The 17,216-nt window shown below is 36.0% G+C and overlaps 1 protein-coding gene across 4 annotated transcripts; it reads right to left on the bottom strand.

The window, feature by feature from the left end:
- Positions 1 to 2,665: 2,665 nt before the first annotated feature.
- On the bottom strand, positions 2,666 to 16,853 carry LOC105176788 (auxin response factor 8). 4 transcript variants are annotated; one of them, XM_011099693.3, is made up of 14 exons: positions 16,077 to 16,853; positions 15,663 to 15,775; positions 15,458 to 15,556; positions 15,299 to 15,355; positions 15,049 to 15,204; positions 14,886 to 14,970; positions 8,862 to 8,952; positions 8,598 to 8,762; positions 8,412 to 8,534; positions 7,746 to 7,821; positions 5,136 to 5,283; positions 3,744 to 4,738; positions 3,473 to 3,663; positions 2,666 to 3,119 (listed from the first exon to the last, which is right to left on the bottom strand). In XM_011099693.3, exons 1-14 carry the CDS (start codon positions 16,117 to 16,119, stop codon positions 2,948 to 2,950), a joined length of 2,514 nt encoding a protein of 837 aa, XP_011097995.1. In that variant the 5' UTR covers positions 16,120 to 16,853; the 3' UTR covers positions 2,666 to 2,947. The 4 variants fall into 4 exon arrangements, with proteins under 4 accessions (XP_011097995.1, XP_088733070.1, XP_088733072.1 ...); XM_088876944.1 differs by lacking the exon at positions 16,077 to 16,853 and having other exon boundaries at positions 8,412 to 8,762; positions 15,663 to 15,782; XM_088876946.1 differs by lacking the exons at positions 15,663 to 15,775; positions 16,077 to 16,853 and having other exon boundaries at positions 15,299 to 15,351; positions 15,458 to 15,559.
- Positions 16,854 to 17,216: the final 363 nt, after the last annotated feature.

A 17,216-nucleotide genomic window follows, 5' to 3' on the forward strand; every position in this document is an offset into this window, starting at 1 on the left:
TTAATTAAATTAGATTTAATTAATGATAGTGTTTGACACTAGCATAAGTCTAGCTGAGAGGTGAACCTAAAGAGTCACACACAAATCACTAAAAAGGGACAAAGAATTAATTAAGAATTAATTCTATAAGTAATTGAATTACTTACAAATGAAAGAGATCCATTGGATGGAGGAGACAAGGATATATAAACTTGATTTATATTGGACTTGCCTTTATTATTTAATAAGTTGGACTTATTAATTAATAAAGACTTATTGGGCGCATGTATTTAACTGGATTAAATATATGATGGGCTTAAATTAGGTAGTTTGTTAATTAAATTAGATTTAATTAAATTAGTTGGACCTTGTATTTTTTCCTAATAAAATCAGCCAAACACGCCCTAAATTAAGCACATTGGATAACTCTAGGGAAGGAAATAATTGACTAGCAATTCTCACTTTTGGAAAGTGCTATGTTAGTCATTCTTTATTTAGAATAAAGAATATATTGCCTTATGGATAATGTAATAAACTTAAACACATTCTAGTACATCCATACAAGGTGTGTATATATATATATATATTTTTTTTTTCTAATTAATTATTTGGAATAATTAATTATCGCACAAAACAAAAAAAATCCACCTACCCTAGAACAACTCCAATTGGCCGCCCCCTCTCTCTCCAAACACACTTGGTGTGTTTTCCTCCTTATTCTCTTCTAGCAAAGGAAATTAAGCGATCCTTATTTTCCAGTATGGTATGGACGTGTCTTTAGAGAACTTTTACATTGGAGTCTCGCATGAACAAATTAACAAAAGGAGGTTCGAATAAAATCAAACAAGAGGTAATCTTTGATTTACGTTTCTTGAGGCTCCTCGACTTTAATTTTACCATAAACCCCATTTTTTAGTTTTTATTATTTATTTAATTAACTATATCGAACGCCGGGGAACTCCAAGGGTACACCCCTTGGAACCATAGTCTTATTGCATTCAATTTTTAATTTATGTATTTTAATCACCGCTTTCGCTTGCGCATTCCCATACCGATCCACTCGCCCATTTCAAAATTTAGTTGAAAAATAGTTATAAATAGAAAAGCACAAAATTTGTAAAGTTGTGATGGCAAGTTGGTTTAAAAAAAGTTAGATACTAAAGTATAAAAACGGTCATAGTTCAGATAACAGAATGTAATTAACTCTTTTTTTGTATTGGAATCTATTTTGAACTTCTGCTTCATATGAATTGGAAAATAAATAGAAATATTGCACAAGAATTATTATTTTAAAAATTACATTTCAATAAATATTGAGATGTTTTTTATATGTTTTATAATTATTCAGAAGCTACAAGGTTAGAATATAAAAACTTCAAGAAAATACAAGGTTAGAATATAAAAACTTCAACAATATTGAGTAAAATATTCAAAACCAATAACTATATTATATTATCACATACAATATCACGCATATAATACGTCAAACTGAACACTATATAATGGATCATTGAATTAATTATTATTTCATTTCACATCCCACCAAATCTCATCATGCATAATCCTATCACACGAACCAAACATAAGCTAAGTATAACTTAATTATTTCTTCAAACCCCGCAAAACCAAACTTTGGACAAGTATCCCCAAACATTCACTTATATCGCACGGCTGAAGCCTTTGCCCAACCCACGATTGATTACCTGGAGTGCCTGTGAAAGGCGCTAGCGAATAGCCCGTGACTTAAAAGAAAAAGCTGGAGATACTCCTCCCAAAGGGCACTAGGAGACTAGACATATTACAGCTTTCTCAACTGCTTGCTATTCGAATATCGAGAAAGTCCTCTGCTGCCATTAATGGACAAATCCAGCTATAATAGTACGATTAGTGATTGTTTGAAAACTATGGGTTGATCCTAGACGGTATAGCCTAATTGACAACAAAGAGATGAAAGGACGTAGTTCAATCCAACCTTTGGCATAACGGAGACGGACGTCATCAGACTTTGTCCAGTTGAAGGTAGTTGAAAGCTGGAGCTTTACGAAACGTTTTCAAAGCATCCGACTTCGAGCGGGAACTTATCGAAAGGAGTTTTAGCAGATCGACCTAAGGTAAAGTCTATTTTCTTGCAGATTAAGATGAAAATCTGGCTCCAAGCCAAGAGGGACTGAGTAGCCAAACAAACTTAAGGAAAAGAGATAAGCTAAGTATAACTTAACTATTTCTTCAAACCCCGCAAAACCAAACTTTGGACGAGTATCCCCAAACATTCACTTATATCGCACTATTATAAAGTGAAAATTATCGACAATAAAAAAAATGACAAGAATAATTAAATAAGATGAACAAGGAGATAGTACAAAGAGACCAAAATGAGTGCAAGATATTATTAATTATTAAACCATTTTGAGCAATCTATTTATTCCAATTGGACTAGTAAAGTTTCGAGAATCTCAAGAAATGTAATTTTGTTTTATCAAATGGGATTATATTCATAGTTAGACCAAAGCAAGTATCAACGTAATCTACCCTGTCTTTCAGGAACCCAACCTACACATCCTCGAGAACAGGAGCTAAATGCCACCAGCAGCGACAAGAAATCAGCTGCAACCAGCTTTCTTGACAAATGGCTACCTTCAATTTTATTGGGGATTTGGTTAATCGGTCTCGTGAAAACAGTAGCTCATTAAGGCAACAACTTCAGGTAGAAACAACCAAGTGCTTACAGTACAGCAAGGTATCAAATCTAGCTTAACAGTTCCTGGTTCTTAAAGTCTGATGTGCAGATTCATGATCTTTCAGGTCAGCATTCACCAGAAGGGAGAGTCGTTACAATGTATCTTGTCCTATGATGTCATACAGAACTCCCATCAAGCAACATGAGAACGGATATATTCTATGGATCCAATTACAACAAACATACACGAGCAATTTCTAGGAACTTTATGAGAAAGAGTTAGAACTTTGCTCAGTATTCAAGAGATCCGAGAGATGGTAGGCTGCAGACCGGGTTCTGGGTCTCGTCGCTGTGTATCCGTTCAACTGCACTTCTACTCAAGGATTCAGCTTCTTCTTTCCCCAGTCTTAGCACATCCTCAGGAGAGAGGATCTTGATATACCAGACATTATTAACAAATGCCCTGTATATGGAATTTACTATGGTCAGTTCCAGCATAGGCAATTTTTCAAAATGACACTGTATGATGTAACCAAGGGAAAAGAAAGGGCACACGGGTTCAAGTGGAGTATTTTGTAAAAGATAAGATATGAAAATATGCAACAAATTAGTGCCAACTCCTAAGACCAAGTCCTGTAAAGATGGTATGAATAAAGAAAACTTTGAGACCAGTATCAGATGAAAAGAATGTTTAAATTGGATGTCTTCGTGTTGCATGCAAGAGACCAGAAAATTAAAAGGCTCTAACGAATGTCAAAAACATGACTCTCCAAACAAGAAACAAAATCCCATGTAGTATTGTATCAAAACACTTACTCCCATGGGTCGTCTCCAAGGAGAAGCACATCATTCTCCCTGTCAACAAATACAAGCTGCCAGCCTGATCTTTGAGGGTCTTCAAGCAACCCTTTGATCCCAAACATCTGACCTAATTCCTGTCGCAGCTCTTGATAGCTGTTGAACCGGCCGATGTCCAGTGACCTACCAACGGAACCTGTTTTATAGACCTAATACAAACAAAATAGTTACATTTCTTAACACAAGACAAAATGCACAGAGTTATAGAATACAAATCTCTTATCATCACCTTGACGAAGGTATGGTCTGGAGTTGGTTGGTCTACTTGTCCTGTACTGTGCAACACATCAGAAGAATCTTGCACATAGCCATACAGCGGACTCTGATGCCCCGATGCTCCTAATGGCATAGAGGACATATCAGCATGAACTGAAGAAGTACCACTACCTGACATGGTAGTGTGCATCAAGAGACCCGAGGAGTCGATATTAGCACCAAAAAGAGCTTGATTCTGCACATCCAAGTTACAACTCTCCTGCTCAATGGAACCATATTTTCCAGAATAAGGTGGAATTGGCTTTGAATTGGAACCACCACTGACTGGTGACGGAGCAAATTTTGGGACCCAGGACTGTTGGGTTGGCTGCTCAGTAAGGATTGGTGGACCAGATCTTGAAAAACCTAAAAGATTACCACTTCCTTCATGACAAATTGAACCAAGCATATTTTGCATGCTAGAATGAGTCATGGGTGCTGAAAAGTTACTGTTGGAATTTGTAAAATCTGATTTTGTAAATGATGGGGATGGAATATCCAATGACTGCCTTTGTTGGAGCTTATCATGCTGGATCAAAAATGCTTCCTGATAAGTATGATGTTTTAGATGTTCTTGTGACTGATTGTCAACTTGCTGTTCTGCTGGTCTCTGCGTATTATCTGACAGCATTTGGGTCTGAGCAGGAAGCATATGAGGAGAAACTGATGGCTGGACTACTTGCTGCTGCTGTGACACAGGATTATGGTTGCCTGAATGTTGAAGATAATGAACAGGCTGCTGAAAGTGCATTAATTGATGTTTTGGTAACTCTCCACTTCCAAAATTTTGCAGTCCACCCGCTAGCATTGCCTGATACTGCTGACCAAAATCATTACTTGAGCCCATTGGATCAAGTCTCTGCTGCTGGATCCATGGAAACATGCCCACAGACTGAAAGTTCATTGAATTGAACCCTTGCTCACCTCCTCTCAACCACGTCAGGCCATTAATTGCTTCATTACTAACATCTGAGATAGGAACCCAGAAAAACTCTGTAAACCATTCACTCAAGGAGCAAAACACTTGTTTTCTGCTCAAATACGATTTAGTTAAGAAAACTAGTGTTACTAGTTCCTCTCTGATATTGGTCATGTCATTTGGTAACTGAAAATGAATCAGAAAAACAAAAGGTGGTGGCAGGCAATGATAGGTATCTGTCACTTTTTAATTTCAATATGATTTCTGAAGTTCTGCAGACAAGAAAAGCTCAACCAGTTAGCTTTCTCACAGCTATTCTACAAAAAGATTTGGGTCATTTACTTCCTTTCACCAGCGAAAGCACTAGAGGTTAGAACTGAGAAGTACTATATGATGCACTTCTGCAAATAAATTAAGAGAGAAGCAAATTTGGGATGGGACTTATACCTTGGAAAGATGATGCCCCGGGATACCATGGCCGTTTCAGCCTGAGAGGAAATAATGAGGGATACATGGGAAATGTTGTCAAAGGCTCAATTTCCCATAAAGATACCCTTGGCTGCTTCTCACCAGCTGTTGATTCATCCCAACCAACCTACAGATTCAGGGAAAAGGGAGAAAAAGAGACATAATCAGTAAGCAGTCGGAGTCAACAAAAGGAATGTGAAAACTGCTTATGTTGGACGGATGCAGCTTGGTCTAGGTCCTAGAAGCTAGAACTCATGTAGCATTCTTTGTCCAAACATCATCAAATGAAATGCTAGTAATGAGAAGGCCAGACAAACTTACAACAAAACCCATCACATGATTAATTGAGAGGCCAGACAAACTTAGAAGAAAAGCCATCAAGGTTGACGGACCATAGAACATATTAAAGTGGTTTCAGAATAAGGATTCCCAGGACAATCATGGCTAGCCTGAAAGATGTGATAAATACTGCATACATATGATCCAAGATTACTCTACCAAAAAAGAGAATTGAGTTACTGGATAAAAAGTACAGCCAATAAGTACTTGAATTATGATTATTTCTAAACATTATAACTTCAACCGAGAAATCCAATGTAATCCATAATGGTATATCAATGGGGGGTGTATAATAGTATTTGATGATAAATTCTGAACTATCTACATTAAGACATTTTTCTACATACGATGCAATAGGTCCAAGTCAAACCTGGACTTGGCTTCAATGTGCCTCAAATTTTTGTATTTCCAACCAAACCTATTCTCATACATGTGAAAATATATTGAATAAGTATGTGTATGTTACATGAATATTCATATATAAAATACAAATATAATACTCCTATGGATTAAAATAAGAAATTAAATAGTTGATCATTTTAACAATAGAAAGTAAAAAATATGTTTAGAACTTTTAATGGGAAATCTCTAACATGCACACAGAAATTCGCAAATAACTAGTCCTGTGTTATAATGTTATCTTGTATATAGAAAGTTGTGATGATATCTTTTAAAAATTTAAATAGTTATATGTTTTTAAGATTACAGAAATGAGTCGAAACCAAATCAAACAAAAAAATTGACACACAGAAACGATTTATTGAATACATATCGATCTCACAATTTGGTTTAGGTAATTATTGAAATATGTTGATATCCCAATTTGATAAGCCAATAAGCTAAGTTCAAAGAGGAAAATTAAAGAGTTCTAAACATTTTCTTCACATTACAGTATATCATCACAATTCTAATATTTTTTTCTAGTTTGTACACAATTGTACACCTTTAATTAAATCTAAATTTATTTATTAGCTTGTGTCATTTGTACTTGGTTTCAGGCTTTTGAATTAGTTAGGCAGTTGTGCTGCTATAGAGAATTAGACATGGGCCAAGAGGCTGATATACAGACCAGGGTCTAATGAGACAAGATATCAGGCGCTCGTGGTGCTTAAGTTGCCAACAGCCAGGGGGCTAGGGGTCGCTAGCTAGCTGCCTATTGATAGTGATGCAACAATCGTGGAGTGAAGAAGACACGTTATGAGGTTATTTCTTTTATAATGTCAAATACCTCAACAAGTTTCATATGCTTATGTAGCATAATAAATATTTGACTTCTTATCCATGCAATAAAACCATACAAAATTTATAACATTATATTTTATTTAATTATTCGAATTATCTGGACACATCATAAGTTTACATTAGTGATCAAATGAGAAAACATATCTCAATTGAAAAATATATAGAACCAATGAGTCTACAAGGCATTTCAATGTGCCTTGCCCTAAGGTGCAAGTTCAGTATTTCTATCGTTTCATTAATTTTTATTCAAAATATGGATATCATCCTTTTTAAACCAACATACCAATATTATACGCAAAGAAAGCAACAGCATAAAAATAAAAACACCAAATATAACATCTAAAGAATCAAAAGCAACCCAAAATGCAAAAAAACAAAAAAAACAAAAACAAAAAGTTCAATAGGTCAATATCCATCAAGATTAGAAACCATATCTTTTTTAGCTCAAAACAATCTCAAAAAATAAGGAAATAATCAAAATTAATTTTCACCCATCAACCAAGAAAAATATAAGACATAAACATGCTTGAGTGCAATGTAAACCTACTAGATTCACATGGCATGTTGTTTGTAAATTACAATGGTATCAAATAAAAGTAGATCAAAGGGAAAATGTAGAGTTATAAGCCATGATATTTTCTGTTGTAAATAATTGCTACCTTTATTTCTAAACACAAGTTCCTGCAATGGCAGCTCATAGTCCACTCTCTACTTAGGTAAAACTACAAAGCTAAGAGTATTAAAAAATTCACATAATAATTTAATAATCCCTAGATTTTAGATCTCTTCTGCATCAGTTACATGAACTAAGAATTTTCAGCTGTAAATAAAAATATATATTCCAGGCATGGGTATAAACTTTAGACTTCAGCAAGGAAAATGACAAGAAACAAATTATATCTAAAACCTTCAGCTATCTACACTATGAAGTAAAGATACACCTAAAAGGCTGGCATGCGAATAAAATGACAACTAAGAATATCTAAGCATTAAAGCAATGTCCTTTACCTTTACAGAACGCCAGTGAGAGTTTGGCCAACGAACAGGATCTAAGTCACTAATGCCAGTAACCGTGCCCATGTATCTGGATGTGCAATGCTCCATTCATAAGAAGACCAAGAGTTTAAAAGACAAAATGTCATGCAAACATTATTTTGGCAAAGTCCTGATATTGCTCAGTTTTAGCGCTCTAGCAACAACTCCCTATTATCTCAACAGTCATACTTATGAGAAGATGATGATGTATTAGAGAATTCCATATAAAATAGTAGAAAATTATCCACACAACACACATCAGAGTAGTATGTTCGCATCATGAGAACACATAGTTGTCCTGTAATAATTTTAGCAAGAAATGATGCGCCAGGAAACTGTCATTAGTCCCACTTAAGTGGGAAAGCTACTATCTGACAACATATATTCATCAACAACAAACAATGATGGTTCCACCTAAATATGGTCAAATAATAATTTGACACCATTAATCATCAAATCAAAAGCCCTTAGAAGCCATACTGTAATCTTTATAACCTAATGATGTACATATCATCTTCATATCTCCACATCCAGACATTTTACATACTAACTACTGCCTACTTATCATCATGTTATGCTTAATGATCAGAATAGTAGTAAACAAAGATGTTCCCGTACCGGCACTAAGCATTAATATACCTGCGGACACTGGATTCTTCAGTTTCAAATAGCATCCGGAAACGCATTCCAACTGAAACACGCGTGTGATATACGGCTTTGACATACTTTGAAAGAGGTATGACAAACTCAGATGGACTAGCCCTGATGTGACAAGGTTTTGTCAGCAGATGGAAAAAGAAAAACGAGAGAATGATGTAAACCCACCTTGGGTTATAAAAAACAGTGAAGCAGCTATTAGTAGCAGCAGCATGAGCAGCAGCAGCAAGCAATCCGATGTGCATACTGTCACTTGAAAGAACTGATGATGGCATCACAGTTTGTGGTCTAGTGGCACGACGGATTCCCAAAAGAAGCTGATTTTTCTCATTCCTAAAGCCAATTGACATAATTTTGTTTTATTATATGTTAATTAGTGATTAAAGGCAAAAGTTAAAAGTTGCTATAGGAAAATCGATAGTAAAATTGTACCAAATAAAAAGAACAGAATCTCCAGCAACAAGTCGTTTGGCACTAACAAAGACACTCCAGCCAGTGGTAAGCAAATGACGCTTGGGCTGACCTGAGTGAAGACGCACTCACACCCATATTAATAATCCAAAGGTAAAAGTAGAAATCAGAGCACCCTGTCTGTGAATCAACTGTGTAGTGACTTTCAATGTGTAGCATGAATAAATTAAGCATGCACGACATGAGTCATTATGCACAACAACTAGGACTTGTAGAAGATTTTCAATTATTTTAGTTTTTCCTAGTAAAATGTAATTTTCAAAATCATAATGATGGAAACAATATGTAGGAGATAGATGAAAACAATCAGCACATATGCCACAAGCTTTTGCTTTCTGCTTCTGCCTTTTGTTGAAACTGTCGGTGATTTAGAAAGATTATTTCTTTATTTTAATAGATAGTAATTATTTAGATGTTATAGGGGGTTTTCATAAAACAATAACATTCATTACGATTACATAGGAGAGATTACGGAAATTTGTTTCAGGTTTTAATTTCATTACCTTCGTAGATTAGATCTATGACCAATGAAATCAATAGGCAAGAATTCATTCTCTTAATAATATTTCTCGCTTCATGGTACAACCGGTTTTGGTAGCCTAGTTTTTATTTTTCTTTTTCGTGTAATGGCCAATGTTCAGCCAATCAAAGTGGGTTCAACCAAGCAGACTGATTTGCTACACCAACTGTTGAGACAGAAAAACAGGCTTTCTAGTGGGTTCAAGTCTCAAATTTCAGAGAACCCAACGCTCAACAGTGCAAAAAGGTAAAATGAGCCAATCTGACAAGTCCCTGCAGGAAATTGCAAGAGCTTGGATACGGGCACATTCAATTACGACCAGTTCAATAGATGCTATTAACACATATGAGGAACGATCAGACAATTAACATCTGGGTTGCTGATGGAAAAATGTGACCAGCTATCTGGTAGCGAACTATTTGCTTATCTAATGAGCTAAAAGAGCTCTTCATGTGATACTTTTCTTCAAAAAGAGACTCCCATGAATCTATTCCAGGGGATACTAATGGGTGTACCGGATGTCCTCCAAGATTTTTCTGCAAACAAACAAGTAGCAACCCCGATCAATTCTCCTCAATCTTGGATCTTATTAACAAAGTTCAAAATCTTAATGATAAGGGAATCTATCTTCAAAGCTCCAAAAATTGGTTTCAGATGAAATTTCACAAAAAGCTAAAGCTCCTCCCAGATTCAACTTCTTAGAAATCATGAACATGTTAACAGCTTATTATCAATTAGTCAGTTAACTAGCGATATGGATTTGTGTTGTGACATCTTCTTCTTCTTGTTGAGAATTTCAGAAACCATTTTCTGGCAATATGATTGGTGGTGCTGAGGAGAAGTTAGCCTTTAGTACCTGTCAAGAGTCAAGTCTTCCACTAGATCTAAAAACCAAATAAAAGATCTCTTTCAGTCATGTCTAATTCTGATGTGAAGTTATGGCATCTACTTTTATGACACCCAAGCTCTATTATTTTGAAACCTTAGATCTGCATCTTATCATCAACAAAGAAAATATCCATTTCATTGTGCACAGTGCACTCTTGCAAAACAAAATCATCCAGTACAATCTTAGCAACCCTCCAAAGCATTTCAATCAATTCATGGTGAGATCTCAAAACCAGCAAGGAGTGCAAACCTGATTGGATCGTGGTTTATCACTTTCATAGGTGAATCACATTGCTTTGTCCGTATCCTGAATACTCTGTAGCCTGTTCTATTCTAGAATAATTCTATAAACCGATCCAGAATATCTTTGAATTGCCCAATAAAAATGTGCTTACTGATAACAGGAAAGGATACTTCTCACACAACTTTATCCAGTACTTGGGAGAAAATGGGATGCATCATCAAAGTTCTTGTGCCTATACACTACAACAAAGATTTTTTTGCTCACTAGATGTTTTTCCAGAACTCCTTTTGCAGAAAGCAATTCTCGCATCTGTAATACCAATAAACACTTTACTCTTAAAGACAATTCAAGTCCGAACTCCATTGAGGCCTCTTTTAAAAAAGTTTCCTCAAAGAGACATTTCCAACTCCTTTCCATTTAAAGAGTTTGAATCTAAGTCTTTGTCCACACCAATATCTGAATCAAAGGAAACTTGGTCCAAATGTTATCAACTGTGTTTGTAGGATATTCCCCAACATAATAGGGTAGAAATGCTATTTTCCAGAAATGATAAGGTTTTGTGTCCCATATTGAGAGGTGTAAAGCAGAGATGCAAGCTCAGTTATTCACTCAAACCTAGGGGACAGACTACGAGCAAACATTTGCTCCCATCAGAAAGTTAAACACAGTCAGGGTTTTCTTCCCTTCCAGTAATTGTTGAATGTGAACTCCATCAGCTTGATATAAAAATTCTTTCCTCAGTGGTGAACTAGATGAAGACGTTTACATGAGAATACTGTCTGGGTTACATGTGAGGAAGAAAAAAAGATGAATGTGCAAGTAGAGGAAAAGCCCCTTGGCCTCAAACAGTCCACATGGGCCTGGTTCAAAAGGCATAGCACCAAACTTGAATGCTGGGATATAAGCAGGAGCAAGCCATTCACACCGTTTTGATAAAGAAAGGCAAATAAGGAAGTTTATTTAACCATATATGTGGGCGGCATGAAGATAATAGGAGATAATGGAGAGATTCCTCAACTCAAGAAGAGGTTGACAGAAGAATACAAATTGAGAGATCTATATGCATTGAAGTATTTTCTCGGAATGGAGATTGCTTGAAGTCATAAAGGTAGTTTCATTTCACAGAGACAATACATTCTCAATTTACTGCAAGAGACCTGGAAATTCAGTTGTACACCCCTCAAAATACCACTAGAGAATTGGAAACAGAAAGCTAGGGAGGATGATCCTCTAGTCGGCGAGGTAGATGCCCATCTTTAGGAGGGAGACTTATTAATCTGTTCCTTACAAGTCCAGAAATTGAATATGCTATCAGTGTGTTCAGCCAATACATACCATTCCTGGTCAAGGACGATCAAATGAAGCATGTCAGGGCTAGATCATGTTTCAATAAACGTGAAAACCAAGAAGCTTGAATAATATGTGCTATGTCCCCGCTCAGTCACAAGAAGCTGATATCTTCACAAGGATTTGCCAGGACCTGGGTCTGATTCCATCTTCAGCAAGCTGGCAAAGACGAGTATCTATTCCTTAGCTTGAAAGGCAGTGTTGGAGACTTTTAAGAGATTGGGAATGTCATTTCTTTAGTTTAATGATAGTGAGAAGCAGGTGGATTGGGGGAAAACATGTCTTTCGATATTTAGGAGATATTATTGGATTTATCAGGAAAAAATATTCATTATACAGGAGTTAACTTAGGAAATATTGGTTTTAAGTTTGCTTCCTTCAGTAGATTAGGTAAGAACTTTTATATATAACTATGATCAATAAAATCAATAGGAGAGAATTCACTCTCTGACGACATTTCTTATTTCAGAAACCAAGGAGATTTTTATAAAATATTACTTGCATCTGTTAAACATAATAGGGTATCTCCTTGTAAAAAGTTTCAGCTTGCAGTGTGATTGTGGGATCTTGAGAATACTATATATCACTTGTCTCCAAGGCCTTCTTGACCTCTAATTCTGCTACTTAATAAGCATAACCATGATCTCGGAAACTGTAAGTACCTTATTGCATTGTCGCTACTACCGCTAAGACAACTTAAATATGGCACTTCCAAAACACCAGCTAGACTCAACCCCTAAAATAATATCCATGTTCTACTTTCATCAACTTTTAATTTGTAGAGGGTAGCACTTTACAAACACAAATCATATTAAGACAAAACAAAAGGCAAAAAGCTGACATCATAAGATTCAACTATTAAGGCAAAGCAAAAGACTCTGAAGTTGGGCATGTCTTTGAAATTTTCAGCACCCAGAATATGTGATAAACTTACAATTCCAAAGAAGCTTGAACACTTGATATATTCAAAGTAAATTGCAACATCCCCTTCAGAAATAGAAACCTACATTTAAGAACCAATACCTCTTTATCGGGTATTACATTGCACTTCACTGTCTTTAGTAGGAGCTCAAAGACGAATCAAAATGTCCATGTCAATAATTTTATGTTCAGCTTTTGCTTACACAAATTGTGTCTATTCATGACTTTGATTATAGGACAGGATCATTTATCCTTGCAATACTGCATAATAAATATACTTATTTCATACTTAATACGTGTGGTAAGGTCTTGTTTGAACGGCATTTTATCTAGCTAACGTAACTATAAATCTGTATGCATTCTTTAGTACGTTCCTTTATTTTAAGGTTAACATTTCCTGCAAAATGGTCAAATTACTACTCCGAATGTTTGGAAAATTATACTGACATAGGGTGTCAGGAGTGTTTTCGTTACACAAAAAACCCCTTCGACATTTTTCGACTTGGAATATGCTGACAGCACCAGGAAAAGCATTAAATTGCCAAATTTATTAGTTTTAATTATATGCCACAAAAGTATAATGAATAATTAATAATCAATTCCCACTAACCAAGTAAATGATTATGAAAGAATTGAGTACTTAAATTACTTCGTTAATTTATAGTTAACTTTTAGCTAATCACTTAATATTTACCCCATCAGTAATTAATAATTGCAAATGAGTAATTTACCTTTCTTAACCAGTCAGAAAATTGAAATGAAATGTGGTTTCAATTTTTAACTCATCAAGAATTTATAACCCTTCTACCAACCAACTAGTTCAATATAACATTATTTTCTAACAAAATGATTAAAATAATTATCAACTAAATAATTATTTTTCACTAACTAAATAACCAATGACTAAGACATGTTCACTTGACTATGTCAATACCTAAGATCAAGTAAGAAACTAAAACAGAAAACAAAGTATCAAATCTTTTCTTCTATTTCTCATGTAGTACTACTTTTTTTTTTATCTCTTTTCATCTTCTAGTTCTAGTAAGTGAACACCCGTTATCTTTGCATTGACCATAATCATGTTATGAGAAGATGGTAAAAACAACTTGAGGTCTATTCCTCCTGCACAACTGTATAGGTCTCTTGGTAAATCTTGACATGGAAACATTTCTACAATGATTAACTAGTACTGGTGATGCATTTTGAATACTATTCACCGGTAAATGTTAAAGATTAGCAACTCCCAACCATGTTTTACATTTATAAAGAAACTAGTGGTTACAAATTTTTATTTCCTTGTGGAGTTGGGTTTCAAGACTATTTTTGAAGTTCCATGTGCTTTTTTAAGCGGAATGCAGAAGAATATTACATCAACAAATGCTCCGTACAACTCAACATCCAAAAGAACTTTAGCACATAATACCAATATAAATGCGGCTCTTTCGCCTTCCACTAAGAAGTTTCTTCCTTCTCCAGTAGTCAATACATCAAAGAATAAGAGATGTGTAGCCACAAATAGAGAGGATTGCATCACTCCCACCAAATTTGGTTGTTTCCGTTGCACCCGGTTAAGTACCGCGTCCAACATTTATATGGCAACTTCCTTTTCGCTAACTTTTCATCCTTCTCACTTTCCATGCCTTATTTAGATCTATCCAGTAACCAATGGGAAAACAATTTTTTGTATCATTCTATTCAAATACTTATGACATGCCTCATTTTTTTCCTTAAAGCAGTTGCTTCTCATCTTTCAAATACACAACTAGAGCCAGCTGACTTTTAATCAACAGAAATTTGCCTCTGCACTCTTTTATCAACTTCTTACCATTTGATTTTTCATTATCATTATCAATGTTAGAAGGCCAATATTCTCTATTGTAGTAAGTAAAAGGGGATACATATTAATGTGAAACTCATAGGAAACTAGAATTTACACATAGTCTGCATTAATATTAAAGGAATGGCGTCACAGAAACTAAACTACAAATAGAAGGACCGGAAATTCAAGCACTAGAAATAGTTTCACAAATCAAAGACTGGAGGTTGAACAGCCTCAGAAACGTACCCCGAAAAATATGTCTAAACTTCCATTCAACATCATGAAGATCCCTGGCAATAAGTTCTTGTGCAGGTGGTGTCTGAGAGAAATCCTGAGGCACCAAGAAAAATTCAGAACAGCTCTGACACCACTTTTTATCAGAATGACGGGGTCATGAGAGAATTATTACCAGAGGTGGGAAAACTTTCTCTGCAGCACGCCGAGGAACAGAGAAGCCTCCATGTGTGCTGGTATCACTTGCTGTCAGAGTCTTACAGAAGTAATTAGTTGGCTGCCTGCTAGGAGTTCCCAGCTCCACAGGAAGGTAAGCATCTTGTTGTTCTTGCTGTGTAACTATAGATATTAGGTCTTCCAGCAAATATAAATCCTAGATAAAAATAATAAAAAGCTTCACCATTCTTGGTATAGCTTGAAAATACCGGAGTCAAGGGTTGCAATGTCATCTGAGCGTATACTTCATCCGTTTCAACATCTGCCTGAGATTCACCAAATGAACCGGACTCTTTTTGAGGTTTATATAAATAAAATGAGCTAATTAACAAGATAGGAACAGAAATCATTTACAGAAGAAAACACACATGCATTGTAACATTGTGGAGTTGGCAGATCAATTGGGGTGGCAAGCTCGGGTAATTGGGTATCTGGGCATCAACTTCTTTGTTAGTTGTGGCGGCAACCTGATGAACATTTCCAGTTAAGATCTATTAGAGACCAAAACGAGTACTTGATGTTAAACAACATCTGTAAGAAGTGAAAAGTACAATAGAATACATTCAAGAAAACCTGTTCACTGTGTCCCTGAGGGAAGTAAACCACACGGCTTCCAACTGTTGGCAGCGACACCAAAGGACCAGCGCAGGCATGCCATAGCTCAGAATTCAAACACTTCTTCTCCCCTTCCATACCCCACAATCAATAAACAAATCCATCAATCACAATTTCTTTCAGCTAAATAACTTAGTGAAATTCTCTTTCTTTTTGCAACAGGCTTTAATATGAGTCCTTCGAAGAGAAGGGTGCAAACTTCAAAAACAAAAATTTCAGCTAAACGGACACACTTGCCAGATACTTCATGAACTTGAATTAAACAAACTTCACAAAAAATTAACAAAAGGAAAAAAGGAAAAGAGAAACAGAAATTCAAGCTACATAAAGGAAAAGAAAAGTATGTTGGAAAAGAGAAGACAATACAGGTACCTTCATGAGACTGCTGACCCAATCCTGATGTTGAAAGCTTCATATTTTATCCACGGTTTACTCAAATACAAATATTTGTCAAACTCTAAGTATGATAAAGCTACAAATTTGTGTATAGAGCAACAGAATTATCGCTTAAAACTCCCACCTCAAACAAATCCCTCACTTCGTATCCACACTATATCAACCCCTAAACGCTCGGCCATTTTGAGCTCCAACAGCCTACTGCTCCCTACTTCTCTTCCCCATCTCAAATCTTCACTTGCATTTTACTTCATAAACGATATCACTAAATTCACAAGCGCCCACTAAAAAGAAAAAGAAACAAAAAATGGACCCCCTCCATAAAAATCCAATTTCAGCTCATCATCGTTAATCATCTAAACCCAAGAAAATTTTACACCTACTTCGCCAGTTCTTTGTCTTCAACAGGAACTCCGTAAGACAACCAATAAACCAGCACAAGAAATGGAAAAAAGCCCTATCCTTTTCTCCTTCTGCTTCAGGGTTTTGCAGCTACAGTAAGTAGAAGCTGAAAGTTACGAACTTCTCTTGGCCAATCGCTGTCACTCAGCATTCCTACCAGCAAATAAGTGAGAGGAAAATGAAAATGACTGTTGTGGGTTTCTTCTGTTTTATAGTCCACCCGACCGAAGGTCGACCTGGTAGCAGTCGCCCCAGTAGAGAGAGAGAGAGAGAGAGAGAAAGAGTGAGCGTGTATTTTGTGTAATGTTATGCAAGATACTGTATAGCTGATACTATGCAAATGGCTCAGGCTCAGTGAGTGTCCCTCTCTCTCTCTCTCTCTCTCTCTCTCTCTCTCTTTGGGCTATCATTCAGAGAGAAAGTTTAACAAAAGAGAGAAATCCTAGCCGTCCACTGAACCGTACAACGTATCCTGGGCGTCCCGTGAAAAATGATTTGACAGGAAGCATGTGCCACCATTCCTCAGTGGTCACTGTCAAGAGTACGGACCATCAAAATGTAATACTGCTCCATGACAATGAAAGAGAAACGTCCCAACTTTTTCTTTCGAAGCATCAACCACTTGTACAATACGCATATGAATGTTGTACCAAGTACAGTTCCTTACACGACAGTTTTACAGTAGTGAGATATTTGACAATGAGTATATGGGCG

The sequence above is a fragment of the Sesamum indicum genome, linkage group LG13 (genome assembly GCF_026168435.1).
Source record: "Sesamum indicum cultivar Baizhima isolate 11 linkage group LG13, ASM2616843v1, whole genome shotgun sequence".
Taxonomy (NCBI): Eukaryota; Viridiplantae; Streptophyta; class Magnoliopsida; order Lamiales; family Pedaliaceae; genus Sesamum; species Sesamum indicum.